The sequence below is a fragment of the Ovis canadensis genome, chromosome 24, assembly GCF_042477335.2.
Source record: "Ovis canadensis isolate MfBH-ARS-UI-01 breed Bighorn chromosome 24, ARS-UI_OviCan_v2, whole genome shotgun sequence".
Lineage (NCBI taxonomy): Eukaryota > Metazoa > Chordata > Mammalia > Artiodactyla > Bovidae > Ovis > Ovis canadensis.
The window spans coordinates 51,125,173-51,144,319 of NC_091268.1; the positions used below are offsets into that span (position 1 = coordinate 51,125,173).

Below are 19,147 nucleotides of genomic sequence, written 5' to 3' on the forward strand. Positions count from 1 at the left end.
GGGGTTAGAGAGATTCCGACCGGCGCCGGGCAGTGGGTCTCAGAGGTGGTGGAGGAAAGGGCGGCCATTCCAAAGGTAACCGAGCAGGAAGGAGTAGGGGTCGGGTTAGCTCATGGGAGTTCAGGTGTGCTGTGAAAAAAGTCCTGTCCAGGCAATTTACCCGCGTTGTCCAGTGGGCTGCATGACACTATAATAACAACTCGTATTTATTGATTTCCATGCTTATTTAATCTTCACGAAAATATTATGAAGTACTGGCACTGTTCCCATTTAAAATAGTGGAAACAGTTTCCTAGGGCTGCAGAGTTGAGACATGAACCAGGGCAGCTTAATCGACTTTATTGTGTGCGATTCTAGCCTCTTGATGAACCCTGCTCTGGACCATCCCTGCAAAAGGCTGAGAATGTAAGTGCCTCAGCTTCCAAATTTACAAAATGAGACTATTGATAGCTACCTCCTCGGCAGTCACCTTGGTTAGTTATGAGATCCCGACGGATTGGGAAAATGTTCTGGTAAGTTCAAGTCAATGAAGAGCTTTCATTGAGTCCTCATGCAGTTTAAAAGTATCAAAACAAACACTTTTCATGTACCCTCTGTTAAAGGCATTACAGATAGTTTTCAAAGCACTCCTCTGTCCAAGGGATTCTCCAAGCAAGAGTACTAGAGTGGGTAGCCAGTCCATTCTCCAGGGGATCTTCCCAACCCAGGGATGGAACTCGGTCTCCTGCATTGCACACAGATTCTTTACCATCTGAACCATGGGTGAAGGTGAAGTCGCTCAGTCGTGTCGGACTCTTTGCGACCCCGTGGACTGTAACCTACTAGGCTTCTCCGTCCATGGGATTCTCCACACAAGAATACTGGAGTGGATTGCCGTTTCCTTCTCCAGCGGAATCTTCCCGACCCAGGGTCTCCCGCATTGGAGGCAGAGGCCTTAACCTCTGAGCCACCAGGGAACCATGGGGAAAGCACATTAGTTCCTCAACCAGAGATTAAACCTGGGCCCCAGCAGTGAAAGCACGGAGTCCTAACCCACTAGACCACCAGGAAATTCCCATCAAAGCACCAGTTTTTAAAGAAAAAATTTTAAAAAGTCATTCTTCGCACAAATTCCATTTATGTGCACTCACCAATTCAGTGATATATTAACAGTAGGTAATAGATGTCAATTACAATTTGGAAAGGACCTTATAATTTACTTCTTTTTCCTCTTAATCTACATATGGGCAAAGAGACTTCCCTAAAGTCATTTAGAAAACGAGCAGCCTCAGACTAGAACCCAATTTTGTTTATCTCTGTAAGGTATCTGACACTGCTTCCTCTCACTTTGGTTTCTGTGCTAATATGCTTCCTTACTTTAACTCAGTCAGCAAATATTTATTGAGTCCCAGTGATGTCTTAGGCCCTGGTGATACACCCTTGAGTTTGTGTGCCCTCCTCTGCCTGCAGGGAGATTAGTGTATACAGAAGAGACAACGACAGACAGCCACATGCATAGCTGTCAGTACTGGCAGCTTGGAAGTGCCGTTTACTAAGAGCAGAGCAGTTGGGAGGAGATATATTTGGGGAGGAAGATCAAGAGTTTTTGTTTTGTTTTTAACATTTATTTATGTTATTTGGCTGCGTCTTGTCTTGGTTGTGGCACGCAGGCTTCTCTCTAGTTATAGCACATGGGCTTAGTCGCCTGGTGGCATGTGGGATCTTAGTCCCCCAACCAGAGATCGAACTTGCATCCCCTGCTTTGGAAGGCATATTCTTAACCACTGGATCAGCAGAGAAGTCCCAAGATCAAGAGTTTTAAGTTGGGGCGTGTTAGGCTTGAGGTGCCTAGGAGAGGTGCAAGGCAGAATGCTCAGCAGTGGCAGTCTAAGTAGGTCTGGGGCTCAGCAGGAATCTGGGTTGGAATAGAGCCTTGAGAATGAGTGGCATTTTAGAGCAGATGAAGTCATAAAGAGGTTCAGGGAAAAGACAAGATGGCCTCAGACCAAGCCCTGAGGAACTCCAACATTTAAAGGTCAGGCAGAGGAGAACAAGCTGCCAAAGGAGAAGCCAGCTAAGAAGAAAATCAGGAGAAGATGGAATTCTGGAACACGAAAGAAAACCGTGTTCCAAAAAGGAATGGTACATGTTGTTGAATGCTGCAGAGGGGTGAGGTAAGGCTGAACTGGGAAGCGGGCATAGGGTTGACCACTGTGGAGGCTGATGCTGGCTTTGTGTGGAGCTTTTGCACTGGATGCTCTGCTTGCAGCGGGCTGAGGGCAAGTGAGAAATGAGATCCTGGAGATGACCAAGGTGGCCAAAACTTTGAGAGTCTTGGCTGGGAGGGGGTGTAGGAAGGTGCAGCAGCAGTGGGAGAATGTGGAATCAAGATATTTGTGTTTTAATGGGAACCACTAGAGCTTGTTTAGATAATAACGTGAAGGACAATGAGGAGAGAGAGGTGAAGCTACAGACAGATAGGGGATGACCAGTGGATGGCCAGTTTCTGTGAGAAGGCAGAAGCTCTGGAGCACATGTGGAAAATCTGGCCCCGATGTGGGACACTTTGTCCTCCCTCTGACTGTTCTTTCTCAGGCTTCTCCTCAGCCTTTGCCGCCTTTCAGGATCTTCTATAAACACTGACTTTCTGGGATCCCAACTTTACCTCTTCTCACTCCAAGTTATTCACTCCAATCACTACTGGGACTTTCGTTACCCACTGACTGCTCATCACTCTCAAATCTCTATCTTCTGGTGCAGATTGAACATCTCCACCTGGATGATTTTGGACAGTGGTGCACTGTTGGAGTCAGCTAGTGCCAGCTTGGACTAGCTCACAAGAGCCTACTGTGTCCCTCTCTTCCCAACTCCTTATTCAATAAGGTCACGTTGATAGTAGTAACATCATCATCATGGTGGGAATATTTACACCATGGAAGTCAGCAAAACCTTAAGATCGAGGTTCCCCTTCCCTGCAGAGTTGGTTGTTAAAACCATGACTACACTCCACTTGTTTATAGATGTCTCACACTCAACATATTCAAAACTAAAGTAATCCTCTTCCACCCCACCCCATCCTGCCCAGCTCTACCCCTCCTCTGAGTCTCCCAGCCCATTTAACAGCACCACCATCCACCCAGGAGCTTCTCACTTCCTCATGCCCCATATCCAAAGGATAGTCAATTAGTTAGACTACAGTCCAAGCTGCTAGAATGAAGAGCCCTCAAAACTCAGTGCCTTAAGCAACAACCCCAAACTAGATCCTTCAGGATTCTGGGACATCTTGGCCCTCCTCAACCTGTGGCTTCCACCTCTGTGTCCAGTGTGGCCCAGGCATTTCCCACTACTGTATCTGAATCTCGTCTCTCAGGAAGAGGGGTGTGGCATGGAAGCACAGGTTCTTTTCTGTTTAAGGACACCACAAACTTCTACTCAGGAGTTGGCCAGATGCAAGGAAGGCTGGGAAATGAAGTCTGTAGACATATACCCAGCTAAAACATTGCTTGTAAAGAAAGGAGGGAGATGGCGATTGACGTAAGGCTGGCAGTCAATGTCATCTGTAGATACATCTTATCAATGCTGCTGCTGCCGCTGCTAAGTCGCTTCAGTCGTGTCCCACTCTGTGCGACCCCATAGATGGCAGCCCACCAGGCTCCCCCGTCCCTGGGATTCTCAAGGCAAGAACACTGGAGTGGGTTGCCATTTCCTTCTCCAATGCATGAAAGTGAAAACTGAAAGTGAAGTCACTCAGTTGTGTCCGACTCGTAGCGACCCCATGGACTGCAGCCTACCAGGCTGCCCCGCCCATGGGATTTTCCAGGCAAGAGTACTGGAGTGGGGTGCCATTGCCTTCTCTACTTATCAATGCTGCTTCTCCAGTATTGCTTAAATCTATCCCTTCTACCGTATGCCAACAGCTATTACTTTGGTTCTTGCCTGTTTCCTAGTCTTTTAGGATAGTCCCTCTCTAATCAACCTACCAAATAGCTGCTAGAAGATATCTTTCTACAGTGCAAGTTGGATCATATAACTTTGCTGTTCAGAACCACGCAGGGTCCAGTGGTTAAGAATCTGCAGCCAATGCAAGAAACACAGGTTCAATCCCTGGTCCGGGAACTAAAGATTCCACGTGCCACCAGGCAACTGAGCCTGTGTGCCACAACTACTGAGCCCACATGCCCTAGAGCCTGCACTCCGCAACTAGAGAAGCCTGTGTACTCCAGCTAGAGAAAGCCCATGCACAGCAGTGAAGAAGTCAGTGTGCTGCAACAGAGACCTGGAGCAGCCAAAACTACAGACATAAATAAAAGTTATCTATACATACACACACACACACACAAACCATGCAGTAGCTCCCAGCTGACTCCCTGAGAAGGGCCAGACTTCTTTGCCAGACACACAGGCTGGGGCTTGTCCTGTCTACTAAGAATGCCTTCCACCCCGACTCCCCTTCTACTTCCTTGTCAACTGGGAAATTTTTCATTTTCTCATTCTTCGTTTCAATATTGCCTTCCTGACTACACCGTTGTTTGTGCCCCACTGCAGTGCTGGCTCCATGCCTGTTGCAGCCTTCACTGGACTGTTTCTTTCTGGGCACTTGCCACCTGCACTAGGGGCTCCCTGGGAAGCCAGGACACTTGGTTTGTCTGGCAGAGGACTGGGTGAGAGCTCATTGAGCAATGAAAGGACACTCACAAGATGCCAAATCATATTCAAGGTGTGGGCCTAGGGGTCACGACCCTACCGCCTTTGTTGTCATTAGCAGCTGCTCAGGTTTAGCCAATGTGAGAACCGTTAGATGCCTTTATTGAGCTAATCATTTAATCATCCATCTTCCAAAACAGACATTAAACTCGATGAGAGTCACATCAAGTTATGTGAGTCATTTTATTCCCAGTGCCTATCAGATACCTGGAGAACATCGAACATCTAAGAAATGAATAGAAGCATGGCAACATTTCCCCCAGGATCAATACTCTTCACATACCACAGTTCAAATCTTGACTCTGGTCCAGAAGCTAAAACCCTGAGCTCCCAATGCAGGAGACTGGGGTTCGATCCCTGGTCGGGGAACTAGATCCCACATGCCACAACTAAAAGTTTGCGTGCTGCAGCTAGAAAGGAAAAAAAGATCCTGAGTGCCGCAACTATGACCTGGCATAGCCAAATATATATATATATAATCTCAGCTCTGTCCCTTTACCAGCTGAATGACTTTGGGGCAGTCACTTACCTCTCCATGCCTCTGTTTCCCCTCCAAAATGAGGATGATGATCAGATCATTATGAGGATTAAATTACTCAATATTTGTAAAGCATTTATAACAGGGCCTGGCACATAGCAGATGCTTTGTATTTGCTAAGTAAAAATAGAGTTCAGGGATGAATGTGTCGGTCTTTGGCTATTTTGTAGTTTCATCTTCCTCTGACACTGGTCTCTGCCACCAGCTCACATCCGGCTCTCCTATTTCTACATATGCCAGAAATGTCCACCTCCCTAGAACTTGGCTCACAGTGTTCTCTGGGTAGAAGACCTTTTCCATCTTGTTCACCAGTGACCCCTATTTATCCTTCACAGTTCAGCTCAAACTTCACTTTTGGAAGTCTCCCTGGACTCTCGGAGACAGGTAGCCCCTTCCCTCCTTTGAGCCTCCATTTCATCGCATTTTCATGCACATCTGAGATCCCCATTGCACTAAAACTTGAGAGCAGGGATATATTTTATGCAACTTGGTATTCCCATAGCTTGCACAATGCCTGACACACTATAGGCATAAAGGATGTTTGTTGAATGAATGGATGGATGAAATACATTAATAAACTTTACCTTGACCACTTGCATCATCCAATAGAGTATCATGTCAGATCCTATGACAAATGAAAATTGGCACAGTTGACTGGGAGATAAGTCTAGTCCTGTAGTTCACTGTAGCTTTTGTACCAACCATGAGAGGAAAAGTCACCTTACGAGATAGAGTACAGATTTCTATGAATATGTGGATGATAAAGCCTCAAAAACACCCAGGGATTTTCTTAAGACCCAATGTTTGCTGAATAGTCCTGTATCCCTAGCACTTAGCCAGGAGTGAATCAAGCCAGGAACTTGATCCTAGCATCAGACTGAGTCCTCACCTCCAGCTGTCCCACAGATGGGGACAGTGAAACTTGCAGAGGGATACAGAATCATCTGTCAACTGGCTGATGAGAGATGTGAGTTCTAGTCCTGGCTCTGCCCCAGTGAACTGTGTGACCCAAGATAGAGCCCTTCTTGTATCTGGGAAAATCCCAATAAAATCTAGGCCTTATTTTCATGATCAGTAAAGTTTCCCCTGACTGGGACATTTTCTGAATCTGTGGTCCAGACTGGGATAAGGAAGAGAATAGTGGCAATTGACAAGATGAATTTAAAGGGGAAGTGAAGCAGCATCATTCAATGACAACCAAAAGGAGAGGTGCAGGCCATGAATAGGATCACTTCTCATCCAGTGTCTTCCTTTAATTCTCACTTCAGCATTTTGAAAGATGAAGAAATGAGGCACTGAGAGAGAGGTTAAGTAAGGGGTTGTTCCAGTTCATCCAGACCACAGTTTATAGAGGCGGATGACTGACCCTAGGCTCACTTTGGACTATTTCAGTTTCCCAGCTCCTGAGTCAGCTCTCTCCTACAGCTCACCCCTCCCACCGAAGCCTCCAGTAGTGGGAGCCAGGTCCGGACTCAGAACAAACCCTGGGAATGTGAAATGCCACTGTCACCAGTGGATAACGGATGAGCCAGTTCAAACCATCTGTCCTCTGGCCGAGGAAGGGTGGCGCCCTTACAGAGTGAGTACCTGGTAACCAGAGAACTTCAGGGGCATTCAGTCACCACACAGAATCCTCTTCCTCTGCTATCGCTGGCCTTAATGCTCCACTCACCCCTAAACAAGTAGGTGGGAGTGCTCCCAACACAAGCATGTATTCATATGCACATATGTACACACAGATGCATGTGCACAAGAGCTTCCTTGGTAGCTCTGGTGGTAAAGAATCTGCCTGCAATGCAGGGGACCCAGGTTTAATCCCTGGGTCCGGAAGATCCCCTGGAGAAGGGAATGGCAACCCACTCCAGTATTCTTGCCTGGAGAATCCCATGGACAGAGGAACCTAGAGGGCTACAGTGCACGGAGCCACAAAGAGTTGGACATGACTGAGAATGGCTAACAACACATGCATGTGCTCACATATGCTGACACACTCAAACACAAACATACAGACACACACCTACACACATGCTCACATAAGAGTCTCTCAGCTGAGCCAGGCTGTCAGAACTGCTCCTTCCCCTTCTCTGTCAAAACTGCTGTGGAGGTGGCCTCATACTGGAAGCCCAGAAGGACTTAGTAGCCTACTAGGGGAAAACGTACTTGCTTGATAAAGAACTCCTGAGAAAAACAGATGAAAGAGAGGTGAATGTTAGCTGAGAGCCACGTGTGTACATGTGTGTATGTATGAGGCCAACAGGGACCAGCTAGGAGAAGAGGGGCCATCAGAAAGACAAGGATGGAAAGAAACAGGGAGAAAATGGAGACACACCCCTTCCCGTACCTCTCCCTCCCTTCTTCCCTTCCCTTGTCTCCCCGAGGTTTCATTCAGTCCTGGGTAAGGCAGAACCTTGCTCAGGAGCCTGAGAATGGCCACGTCTCCAAGAGTATGGCGCCCTCTCCTAGATCTCATTTTTAAAAGTAAGGGAGCAAGGGCGCCTTCAATCACCCCGCAGGTCTTCGAATGGACAAGGAATCTCTTGTGTAGTCCTGCTCTCTTCCAGCCTGTCCCTTAGAACCAGCCTCCAGGTCTTCGCTCCCCTCAATCCCCTCCCCGCCACCTAAGGTTGAGGTGGCTGGCCCTTTAAAGCAGCGGCCCCCGGCCGGGTTATTGTCTCGCCTCTCAGCCAATCGGCGGCGCCGTTGGGGGCGGGGGACCTGGCCTCCCGATTGGCCGTCCCGCGCCCCGCCCCGCCCGGGATCCCGGGAGCTGTCCGGCGGCCTCGGTGCTGATCCTGCCGCCGCCCACGGGCCGCGAGCAGCCCTGAGAGGGCACTATGAGCGGGGGCGTCTACGGCGGAGGTGAGCGAGCCTCGGACTTCGGGATCTCCAGCCTGGCACGGCCTCGCCCGAATCCCAGCGCCCCGAACCCATGCAACCCAAGCTCTGGGAACCCTGGGGCCTGTCACCTCTGCTCTCGAGCGGTTCCAGCCCCGGGTTTGGGTCCTGCATCATTCCAGCCTTCGACCCTCCTCGGAATGCTTGCGCGTACCAGGCCCAACCTCTCCACCATTCAACCCGTCTCCCCCCGGCCTCTAGCCAGGCAAGGAACAGGGCCACTGGGCAGAAAGGGACTTCGGAGTCTTGATCTCCCACTCCCAGGACCCTGAACTCCTGGCCGAGCTCCCATCTGACCCTTCCGGGTTGAAGGTGGCTCTGCCGGGATCTCCTCTCGGAGCAATCCATGGAGAGTTTGGGAGATAACCCCTCACAAGTTTGTCTCCCGCACAGATGAGGTGGGGGCGCTGGTCTTTGACATTGGCTCCTTCTCAGTCCGCGCTGGGTACGCTGGGGAGGACTGCCCCAAGGTGAGCCTTCCAGCCCTCTGCCCAAATCCTAGGGCTCCCCTCCAGGCTTCCCAGTCATCCAGGGCTCTCAGCGCCCAGAGAAAAGCTCTGATGAGCGGGAATGTGGGAGTAAACCCAGGGGGTGGGCTGAGGGCCCTGCAAGATATGGCTTTCTCTCCTGTCCATGCCCCGCTCCAGGCTGACTTCCCCACCACGGTGGGGCTGCTGGCCGCGGAGGAGGGGGGCGGGCTGGAGTTGGAGGGGGAGAAAGAGAAGAAAGGGAAAATCTTTCACATCGACACCAACGCCCTCCACGTGCCTCGAGATGGAGCAGAAGTCATGTCTCCCCTCAAGAATGGCATGAGTATGGGGCCCCCACTACCGGCTCCTGACACAGACCCAGAACCCACACCCCACAACCCGGGGCACAGGACCCCACATTCACGGAGTATTCCTTGCAGCTGCCCAAGTCCCAGGGATGCCCTCACTACTTCCCAAAGCTGCCTGGTTTCTCACAAGGGTCCACCAGATTCCTGGGAAAGGGGGGATTTCTGCTGGACGTTGTCTCACTTCCCCTCCCCTGGACTTGGCTTCCCTCCTTCCTTTCTGTTTCTGGACCCCTGCCTGCCCACCCTCATCTCTCCACTGATGTCCTGGCCCCAGTTGAGGACTGGGAGTGCTTCCGTGCAATCCTGGATCACACCTACAGCAAGCATGTCAAGTCTGAGCCAAACCTGCACCCAGTGCTCATGTCAGAGGCCCCGGTAAGTGCATAGTCCAGCCCCTAGAACAGCCCTGGAGTGGGCCATTCACCTCTCCTCAAGCCACTCCTCTCCTCAAGAGGAGTGATTACTCCTCTTTCTTTGCTTTTCAAACTTTCCTTCCAACTCTGTCAAGTTCAACCACTTTCCTTCCTCCCTGGGTTAGTCTCCATGCCTCCTTCTCTTCTGCTCTCTCCACTTGCCTTTCTGCCAGTCATCCTTACACGATGCCCCACCCCCCAAGTCCCCGTGTGACCTTTTAACTGAAATTTTTGGTCAATGTTATATACACCTATATAGAATCAATTTTATTTATAAACTGCCATGCATAGCCTCTTCCTTCTATTATCCCTTTTCCAGAGACAATTGCTTTTCTCTCTTTTAGCTTTTATTTTGCCATTACCTTTTATATCTCTAAATATCATAAATCACTGACTGTGAATTTTTCTAGCTCTAGGTATTATCTATGGGTTTCCCACTATAGAAAATGAGCGCTTAGCTCTCTTTCCTCCCCAACCCACACCATACACATTTTTTTCTTATTTGAAGTACTGTTGCAGTTTAGGGTTTTTGGTTTTTTTTTTTTAAGATTCAGTATTTATACTCTTATTATTATATATGCTAATCAGGCCTGAGACAGGCAATAAACTATTTATTTTCCTCTCTTGTGCAATTATTTGTTTTCTCTAGCACTGAAAATTTTGTTTCTGTTTTTCTTCATTTTCTATCTACTTAGTAATGTGACCTGAAATTATTCATCAGTTATCTTTATCTTTCCTCAAGACATTAATTGCTTTAGGTGTTCTATCAATTTCATCTCCAAGAAATCTCTCCGGGAGCCTACCAACCTGCTCTGCTGTAGACTAGTTAGCTTCTCTGCAGAAGATGTAGCTATAATCCTGACATCTCCCTTCACCTTCATCTTAAGAAAACGCTGCACCTCTCTCCTGTATTACAAGTCCTGTTTCCAGTGGATCATGACTCTTTTCTTGATTTTTTTCCCCTTGTTTTCATGGAGCACATCTTCCAGTAATTGCTTTAGAAAGGACATAAGAAGTAACATTTTTGAGACTTTGCGTGTCTAACCTTGGATGTATAGTTTAGCTAGGTATAACACTCCAGGTTGGAAATAATTTTTCTTTGGAACTTTTTTATTAAAAAATTATTTACTTGGCTGTGCTAGGTCTTAGTTGTGCCACATGGAATCTTCAGTCTTTGTTGTGACATGCATTTACCAGAGATTGAACCCAGGCCCCCTGCATTGGGAGTGCAGAGTCTTAGCCACTGGACCACCAGGGAAATCCCTTTTTATGGAATCTTGAAGGTACTTCTTCAATTCTTCCAACATCTACTGTTGCCATTAAGAAAGGCAAGGTCATTTACTTCCTGATCCTTTGATGTAAATTATTTTTGTTTCTGACAGTTTATAAAATTTTCACTTTGTCCTCAGTGTTTTACAGTTTCACAATATTATATTGGTTTATTTTTTTTCATGGCTCTGGACACTCAATGTGTCTCTTTAATTTGGACACTTACGTCTTTCAATTCAATTAAAAATTTAATTACTTATTTGCTGATTTATTTCTTTCCATTTTCTCTGTTCTCTCTTAGGAAATCCTATTATTTGAATTTTATACGTCCTAAACTGGTCTTCTTCTAATGTTTTCATCTTTTATATTTTATGTATCTCTTTCTTCTAATTTCCAAGATATTCCCTTAATTTCTTTTTCAACTCTTCTATAAAGCTTTTAATTTCTGCTCCTCTATTTTTATTTTCCAGGAGCTCTTTCCTGTCCCATGAATGTTACTTTTTACTCATCTTTAAAAAATATGTATCTGTTTGGCTGTGTCAGGTCTTAGTTGTAGCACATGTTACAACTTGTGGGATCTTTAGTTGTGGCATGTAGAATCTAGTTCCCTGACCAAGGATTGAACCCAGGTCCCCTGCATTGGGAGTGCAGAGTCTTAGCCACTGGACCATGAGGGAGCTCCCTCATTGTGCTTTTGATTTGCATTTCCCTAATGACCAAAAATGTTGAGCATCTTTTTATGTGCCTGTTGACTTTTGTGGGGTTATGGTTTTCTTCTTTTTTAATTCTCCATTTATTATAATTTTGCTGGGATCTTGGGAGGTGGCTTCCCAGGTGGCAGCAGCGGCAATGCAGGAGACTATATTACCAAGGCAGGAGACTTAACAGTTGCAGGTTCAATCCCTGGGTCAGGAAGATCCCCCTAAAGAAGGAAATGGCAACCCACTCCAGTATTCTTGCCTGGAAAATCCCATGGACAGAAGAGACAATCCATGGGGTCACAAAGAGTCAAACACGACTGTCTGCATAGCCTGGGAGAGAATAAATGTAAACGTTTGTATTCAATCCAACATTGTTACCCAGAAAGATGTTCTTTTCAGCTTTCTTATCTCTGAGAGGATTAGAGTGGGAAAGAGGGATGTACTGGGGTCTTGGGGGGGTGGGGTTTGCCTGAAGTGTGTACTGCACAATGGAAAGCACTGTGCTAGGAGTCCAGAGACTGTGACTCTAGACCCAGCTCTACCAAGAGCTTTCTGTGTGATCTTGGCCAACTTCCTTCTCTGCGTTTTATTTTCTTCAGTTGGGTTTTAATTGTGATATTTCAAATTCTTTATAGTTTCAACATTCTAAAGACCTATGAGGGTCAAGGGACCTGACCTCTGTCCTCAGTGCAAAACAGGTCTGTGTATGTGGAAGGTGTATACGTAGATTGGTGCCTTTCATTTCCTGAAACTTCCCCTCTTGCACTTTCTCCCCAGTGGAACACACGGGCCAAACGGGAGAAGCTGACAGAGCTGATGTTTGAGCAGTACAACATTCCTGCTTTCTTCTTATGCAAGACAGCTGTGCTTACTGCGTATCCTCTGGGTTAAGCTGCTCTGTGAGAATGGAGAATCAGGGTGGAGTTTGTGGTGCACTGAGATGGAGGCTGGGCCTGATTCTATGGAGATAAATATCCTGGATGGGCAGACCCCCCCACCCCCAAGCCCCATTAGTGCAAAGAGCCCTTGGGAGCTGAGTGCTTTGTATCTTGGGGTGGCCAGACCAGTGGTCCTTTCCCATTCCTTGGATCAGGCTGAGCGTGGAGAGTTGGGACAAGTAGACCACGGGGGCTGGGGCTGGAGAGAGAAGGGAAGGGTACATGACACTGAGATGTTCCCTTCCCATTTATTTTTCTAAAAGGATCAGCTTTGCATTGTACCCTGTGCCAGGCACTGGGGCTACATAGACCCTCATTTCAGGGATCCCATGGGACATAGAACTAAGACTAAAAAGAGAGGCTGGATATTCAGAAGAAAGGAATAGAGGAAGACAGTGTGATTCAGAGAAGAAACAAGTGGCAAAGTGTCTCAGCTGCCTTTCTCTAGCAAATGGGTCACAAGCCAGAAGAAGAGATTTGCAGACTGGGATTGGGCTGGACCTGGGAAAGTGGAGAGTAGGCCAGATCAGCTTCCAGCCTCCTTGTTCACTGCTGCTGGCTCTTTGACCTACCCCTCCCATACCAGCTTTGCAAACGGACGCTCCACAGGTCTGGTGCTGGATAGTGGGGCCACCCACACAACGGCCATTCCAGTGCATGATGGCTACGTCCTGCAGCAAGGTGGGGCCTCGATAGGGGTCGGGGGCACCTTGAGGGACCAGGCAGTGACACCCCCTCCTTTCCAGGCATTGTCAAGTCACCCCTGGCAGGGGACTTCATCTCCATGCAGTGCCGAGAGCTCTTCCAGGAAATGGCCATTGACATCATCCCACCTTACATGATCGCAGCCAAGGTGGAGCCTCTGGGATGTCCTGGGCACTAACCCTATGATTGTCAACCCTCCGACCCATCAGATATCAGGGCGGGGAGCACCCAGGCCCCAAGAGGATCCTGGGCCCTCAATTTGCAATTGAGGCGTCAGAGATCCAGACAGGCTGAGGGACATGGCCAAGGTCCCACAGCCAACTGCTAGAAGGATGTGTGTATGAGGGCCAGTGTGGTGGGTTCTGGGCTCCAATAGACCCAGGTTCAAGGTCTGCTTCTGCCACAGAAGGACTGTGTGACCTAGAACATGAGACTAAAGTTCCTAAACCTCAGTTTCCTCCCCTGCAAAGTGGAAAAACTACATGTAGGACTGCCGCAAGTATTAAATGAGACCCTGCATGCAAGGGATCCGCACGTGGAACATGGCTCAGTAAAAGGCTGTTTCCTTAAGGTCTGGCTTCCTACTGGATTCTCCAAGCCCTCAGTCTGACCAAGGCCTTATAGATCTCTGTACCCACTGAGTGCACAGTATCCATGGGGTGGGCTCTCCCCATTCTTTCTCCTCTAATAGGGAAGGGGGAGAAACACCTTTTCTGGGCAACAGAACAGAGAACCCGGTGCCCATTAGCTGCAGAGCTGGCAAGTGCTGGGGAGGCAGGTGTGGACAGGGCAGGTTGGGCCAGTGTGGGATGCAAAGGGTGATCGCAGGCTGTGCCCCTACAGGAGCCTGTACGGGAGGGCGCACCCCCAAACTGGAAGAAGAAGGAGAAGTTACCCCAGGTTTCCAAGTCCTGGCATAACTACATGTGCAATGTGAGGCACTGGAGAGGGTCCCCGGAAACCACACCTCCAGCTCCTAATCCCTCCCTCACCACCCTTCCCCTCCATGAGCAGAGGGGAGGGACAGAGGCCCTGCAGGTGGGGTGGGGGGGCCTGAGAAGGGAGCCCAGCCGTCACCGCATCCTTGGGCTCTTAGGAGGTGATCCAGGACTTCCAGGCCTCCGTGCTGCAGGTCTCAGACTCTCCCTACGATGAGCAGTGAGTGGGGCCCACAGCTGGGGTGGCGGGTGGGAAAGGGGCAGGCCTGGGGCTCAGGGGGTCCTCTGGTCCTTCGGGAGCACCCCAAGCAGAATCTCACTCCTTCCTGGGCAGGGTGGCTGCGCAGATGCCCACAGTGCACTACGAGATGCCCAACGGCTACAACACAGACTACGGTGCGGAGCGGCTCCGCATCCCTGAGGGCCTGTTTGATCCCTCCAATGTCAAGGTGGGGCTGGCTGGAGTCCCTGGGTCCCGGGGCTGGGGGGAAGCTAAGGATGACAGGGGTCTGGGGAGAGGGGACAGAGGGCCCAAAGCCCAGTCACCTTTCTCCACAGGGCCTGTCGGGGAACACCATGTTAGGGGTGGGCCACGTGGTGACCACCAGCATCGGCATGTGCGACATTGACATTCGTCCGGTGAGGCCCAAGCCTGCCTCTGGGTGGAGGGGTCCAGGAGAAGCGGGGGCGTGGGGGCCAGGGCGGGGCTGTGCCCTGATTGCTCACTCTTCCTCCCTGCTCTCAGGGCCTCTACGGCAGTGTCATTGTCACCGGTGGGAACACGCTCCTGCAGGGCTTCACTGACAGGCTCAATCGAGAGCTTTCCCAGAAGACTCCACCGGTAGGAGCCCACCCTCGGCCAGGGCCCTGGGCCAGCCCCTCAGCACCAAGTCCTTCCTCCTTCCCACACATTGAGCCAGTATTCTGGCCACCAAAGCGGCTCCTTCCCGCTATGGCCTCGCCACTCCGAGCCCTGTCCCTTCCCACTTCCCAGAACCAGGTGTCTGCTTCCCCTAGCCCTTCTTTCTTCCCAGAGCATGAGGCTGAAGCTCATCGCCAGCAACAGCACCATGGAGCGCAAGTTCAGCCCCTGGATTGGGGGCTCCATCCTGGCCTCACTGGTGAGAGGGGAGGGCCCTGGCCTAGTGCTGAATGTGGGGTAGATCCAGACCGCCCCACCACCTTGCCTACCACCTCATTCGCTCGTTGTTTATGAAAGGGCAGTCAGTGCTCCCAGAAAGGTGGATTCGATCTCAGGACACAAAGCAGGGAGTGGAGGACAGGAAGCTGGACAGGTTGGCTAGGATGAGATTGTGGTGGTCTGTGTGCCAGGGTGAGCCCCTAGAGGTTTGGGGCAAGGGGATCTGATGGCCACAGGCATGACTGGGAAGGTTATGTCCGACATGAGACTTTGGGGATGGGGGTATGAGCTGAATTCAAGGGGACCTTGGCGGGAGGCTCTTTCTATTGTCCTAGAGTCACGGGATGGGTAGCAGTGGGCATAGGGTGGTGAGCAAGGGACAAACCGAAGGCAGCAGTCAGGGTGGTTCTGTGGTGGTAGGTGGGGAATTCAGTCTGGAGCAGCTGCTGGGGCAGGGGCAAGACGTTGAGCAGAGAGGTAAAGATGCAGACTGCATCTGATGAGTGTCAGCTACACAGAGGGGGACAGCAGGGTCATGACAGGACAAGGATGATATCAGCTAGAGGCGGTGCCCCCAAAGGGACAGAAGCAAGGGTCAGAGTGACAGAAGACTGACCCCCCGAAGATAGCTCAGGGTTGCGAAAGTGTCAGTTGCACAGTCGTGGCAAGCCTCCTGCGCGCCTGGACAGACAGCCCGACCTCATCCCTGCCTTCGTGCATGGGGACAGTCTGGAAGCCAAGACAGTCAAAGAGGAGGTCACCACAAAGTGTGGGGTGTTCCTTCAAAGGAAGACCTGATCTCATTCAGGCATCAGGAGGGGCCTCTAAGGAACCTTCAGGCTGAGATGGAAGAGTGAGAACTCAGGAGGCAAAGCAGGAGAGCGTGTGTGGCCCCAGGGGAGAGCCAGGCAAGGCCACAGGCAGGGGGTAGGTGCTGTGGGGCCAGAGTTGAGGAAGCTCACCTGGGCTTCCCTGGTGGCACAGATGGCAAAGAATCTGCCTGCAATGCGGGAGACCTAGGTTTGATCCCTGTGTTGGTAAGATCCCCTGGTGGAGAGCGTGGCAACCCATTCAAGTATTCTTGTCTGGAGAATCCCCGTGGACAGGGGAGCCTGGAAGGCTACAGTCCATGGAGTCACACAGAGTCAGACACGACTCAGTGACTAAGCACACAAGCTGGGCTACAGAGCAGAGAGTGGGCTGGAGAGGGCTACCGCGGTCTCCACTGTGACCCGGGGTCGCCAGCAGAGTGGATGTAGGGGAGAGAGGGTTGGGAGCTTATCAGAGGTCTGACTGAGAATGTGGGCACCGTTTGGATACGAGAGGTAAGAAGGAAAGGGGTCAAGGATGAGACCCAGGTAAAGAATTTGCCTGCAGTGCTGGAGACCCGGATTCGGTCCCTGGGTTGGGAAGATCCCCTGGAGAAGGAAATGGCGCCCCACTCCAGTATCCTTGCCTGGACAATCTCATGGACAGAGGAGCCTGGTGGGCTGCAGTCCATGGGTTTGCAAAGAGTCGGACATGATTGAGCGCCTAACACACTTACTTATTCAAAGTACTATCAGTACGTCAATTAGTATAAAATGTGAGACGTTTCACATCCTCTGGATTTATTTTCAATATCCAGTGCAGATTTGACACCGAGAGCACATTTCATCTTGGATTAGCTGCATTTCACGTGCTCGATAGCTCCATTTCAAGTGTTCCACGTGGCAAGGGGCCACTGGATTTGGACAGGGCAACTGTAGAAGGCGAGAAAGACCAAAGAAGCAGGTTTGAGGCAGGGCTGGGCGAAGATGGTGACAGCAGTCATGGATATGTTGACTGAGTGAGGTTCCAGGAGACACTGAGGACCAGGAAGCTGTCTGAAAGACAGTTGAGAATTTGGGTCGGGAACTCGGCAGGGAGCTCTGCATTGGAAACTGGAGATGGTGGGAAGGGTGGGGCTTTGGCACAGTAAGCAGAAGTCAAGGGAGAGGTGACATGGTCCAGGAAGGTGTGTCCAGAAACAGGGACACACACACTGACTTTCAGGCAGACGCAAGTGATCATAGAGATGGCACAGTCTAAAGTGCCAGGGCTGGCGGACCCTATTTCAACAGGGGGTGGGGGGGTGGGGTGGGGTGCCAAAATAAAGACATCATCCCCACCTTGATGTTAGGTGGTGTCGGAATGGTGAGGAGGGTGGAGGAAAGATTTTTCTTGGGAAGGAGGGAGACTTGGCATGTAAGGCCTGATGGAGTGACGGGGTATCTGGTGGAGAGGGGATATGGAGTGTTGCAGCGCAGGTTCGCTGGCCTGCGGCTGGAAGGTCCACCTCCCAGCTCGAACCGCCCTGGGCTCCGAACTGACAGGTGCTCAGTAAATACTCAGTGAATGCATCGTTGATTGAACGGTATGAAGCGGGTATCCGCCTTCTGAATACGAAGGAGGGGACAGGGAGATGGGGCAAGTTGGTGGTTGCGGCGGGGTGGGGGGATGTGGGCTTGGGAGGGGGAAGATTCCGAACCTCCACGGGTGGAGCATAGGGAACCTGCTCTCCCTCCCTCCTGGCCTCCCTGACCGCCCTCCCGCCCCACCCACCCAGGGCACTTTCCAGCAAATGTGGATCTCCAAGCAGGAATATGAGGAGGGCGGGAAACAGTGCGTGGAGCGGAAGTGCCCCTGAGGGCGCCCCCTCCCCACCCACAGGCCGGCCCGCAGCGGTGGGGGAGGGAAAGCGAACGGAAGAAGACGGTTTCCCCCACCTCGGCTCTGCAAGCGCAGGATCGACAGCCACCCTCCTAACGTTCCCATCGGCCCCCTTTTGTTCTCCTCCCCACTTGTCCTCTTGATTGTGAAGTTTCTGGGTTAAAGGGAGTAAACATGTTTTAAGAAAAAAAAAAAAGTTTGGCCTCTTTGGGGGTGGGCAGTTGGAGCAGGAGTCTGGAGGGAGGAGAGGGGAGGGCCACACCTACATCCATTCGGAATTACACGGTGGACACCGGGGCAAAGTCTGCGGGCGAGGGCAGAGCCGCGGGATCCCGGATGCCTCGGGTTGCAGAGGGGCCGCAATCCAGGGACGATCACCAAGCGACTACCGGTTAGAGACGCTCAATAAGGCCGCAGAGGGAAGCCGAGTTGGGGGCGGAGGCAGCCAGGGCGTGACGGAGCCGGGAGGCAGCCCCGGGGGCGGGGCGGGGCGGGGCCGGAGGTGGGCCCCGGGGGCGGGGCCTCTGGCCCGCTGCAAGGCCGCGCTTAAGCTCCCCTGGACCGACAGCTCAGGTGAGCTGGTCAGCGCTGTCTCTTCCCGGGGCTCTAGGTGGTGACAAGTGTGGGGCAGGGACTGGGGCACTGGTTCACCCCAGCAGCAGCTCAGAACTTTCCTCCCAGCTTGGATAGGAACCGAGGTTCCCCGGGAGACCCGGACGCCGCTCTTATTCCAGAACTCGCTGTGCTGGCTTCCTCCGCGGGGCTTGGGGACCTGCGCTCTCGGCCTGGAATTGTAGGTAAAATTTAGCAGTTTGTGTCTGATGTGTGTTCTGAGGCCCCCAGGCCCTAAAATTATCTAAACACGTGTGGTCCAAGTCCTTTGGACACCAAAGAGGCGCGGGTGCCCACGGAGGACCATGAGTTGTCCAACGTCACCCAGCCCTGCCCACGTCTCGGTCAGGACTCTCTCCACCGATGCCTGATGGGGCATCGATCCCCGACTCCAGGCAGGACCCCCATCCTGGAACACTCTCTGGTCCTGCCTGACCATGTGCTCCTCCCCATGCACCCCCCTCCCCAGCAGCTGGCAGGAGCCTAGGCCCCCCTTTCAGACAGACAATGGGACAGACCAAACCCCAGGTCACACTTCTGTAGCCCCTTCAGCTGGGGATCCCCTGAGTCCAAACAGAGAGAGCAACTAATGTGTTCAGGGCGTGGGTATTGGGGAGCCTGTGAGGCCAGTGAGGAAGGGGCAGAGGTGTTCGTGGAGCTTAGGAGAGTCCCCTAGGACGCTGGGAGGGGAAGGAGCAGGAGGGGGAGGGGTCATCCATATCTCCACCCTCCCTGGCCAGCAGCCTCCCTCCCCCAGCCCTGATGGGAACTAAAGGCCAAAGTCT

At 51.3% G+C, this 19,147-nt stretch overlaps 2 protein-coding genes and 1 long non-coding RNA gene across 18 annotated transcripts in view; 2 read left to right on the forward strand and 1 right to left on the reverse strand.

Annotated features, from left to right (window-relative positions):
• ACTL6B (actin like 6B) lies at positions 1-17,946 on the forward strand. 2 transcript variants are annotated; one of them, XM_069570079.1, is made up of 15 exons: positions 1-75; positions 6,647-6,800; positions 8,510-8,586; positions 8,764-8,929; positions 9,229-9,329; positions 12,115-12,212; positions 12,862-12,956; positions 13,022-13,128; positions 13,824-13,913; positions 14,077-14,138; positions 14,253-14,367; positions 14,477-14,557; positions 14,664-14,759; positions 14,953-15,039; positions 17,647-17,946. In XM_069570079.1, exons 4-15 carry the CDS (start codon positions 8,905-8,907, stop codon positions 17,725-17,727), a joined length of 1,038 nt encoding a protein of 345 aa, XP_069426180.1. In that variant the 5' UTR covers positions 1-75; positions 6,647-6,800; positions 8,510-8,586; positions 8,764-8,904; the 3' UTR covers positions 17,728-17,946. The 2 variants fall into 2 exon arrangements, with proteins under 2 accessions (XP_069426180.1, XP_069426179.1); XM_069570078.1 differs by lacking the exons at positions 1-75; positions 6,647-6,800 and adding an exon at positions 7,998-8,080.
• Positions 16,649-18,535, reverse strand: LOC138429023 (uncharacterized). Of its 2 annotated transcripts, XR_011252646.1 has the most exons (3): positions 18,017-18,535; positions 17,807-17,904; positions 16,649-16,924 (listed from the first exon to the last, which is right to left on the reverse strand). It is a non-coding gene; the product is annotated as an uncharacterized lncRNA (long non-coding RNA). The 2 variants fall into 2 exon arrangements; XR_011252647.1 differs by lacking the exon at positions 17,807-17,904.
• Positions 18,051-19,147, forward strand: part of TFR2 (transferrin receptor 2) — a 12,930-nt gene continuing 11,833 nt past the window's right edge. For 3 of the 14 annotated variants that reach the window (XM_069570063.1, XM_069570066.1, XM_069570069.1), the window contains exons 1-2: positions 18,262-18,323; positions 18,432-18,547. Coding sequence is in view for 3 of the 14 variants with exons in the window: in XM_069570057.1 (XP_069426158.1) it covers positions 18,087-18,141; positions 18,432-18,543 (167 nt within the window). In the remaining 11 variants the exon portion in view is untranslated. Of the gene's footprint in view, positions 18,142-18,242; positions 18,324-18,431; positions 18,548-19,147 lie in introns of those variants that run through there. The other 11 variants (XM_069570057.1, XM_069570065.1, XM_069570058.1 and 8 more) reach the window with 9 other exon arrangements.

Bases quoted from the DNA above. Each gene is read 5' to 3' on its own strand.
- ACTL6B (XM_069570078.1), top strand. From the start codon at position 8,056: ATGAGCGGGGGCGTCTACGGCGGAG. The intron at 12,957-13,021 runs GTGGGGCCTCGA...CCTCCTTTCCAG, and splicing joins TGGCTACGTCCTGCAGCAAG to GCATTGTCAAGTCACCCCTG. The intron at 13,129-13,823 runs GTGGAGCCTCTG...GTGCCCCTACAG, and splicing joins CTTACATGATCGCAGCCAAG to GAGCCTGTACGGGAGGGCGC.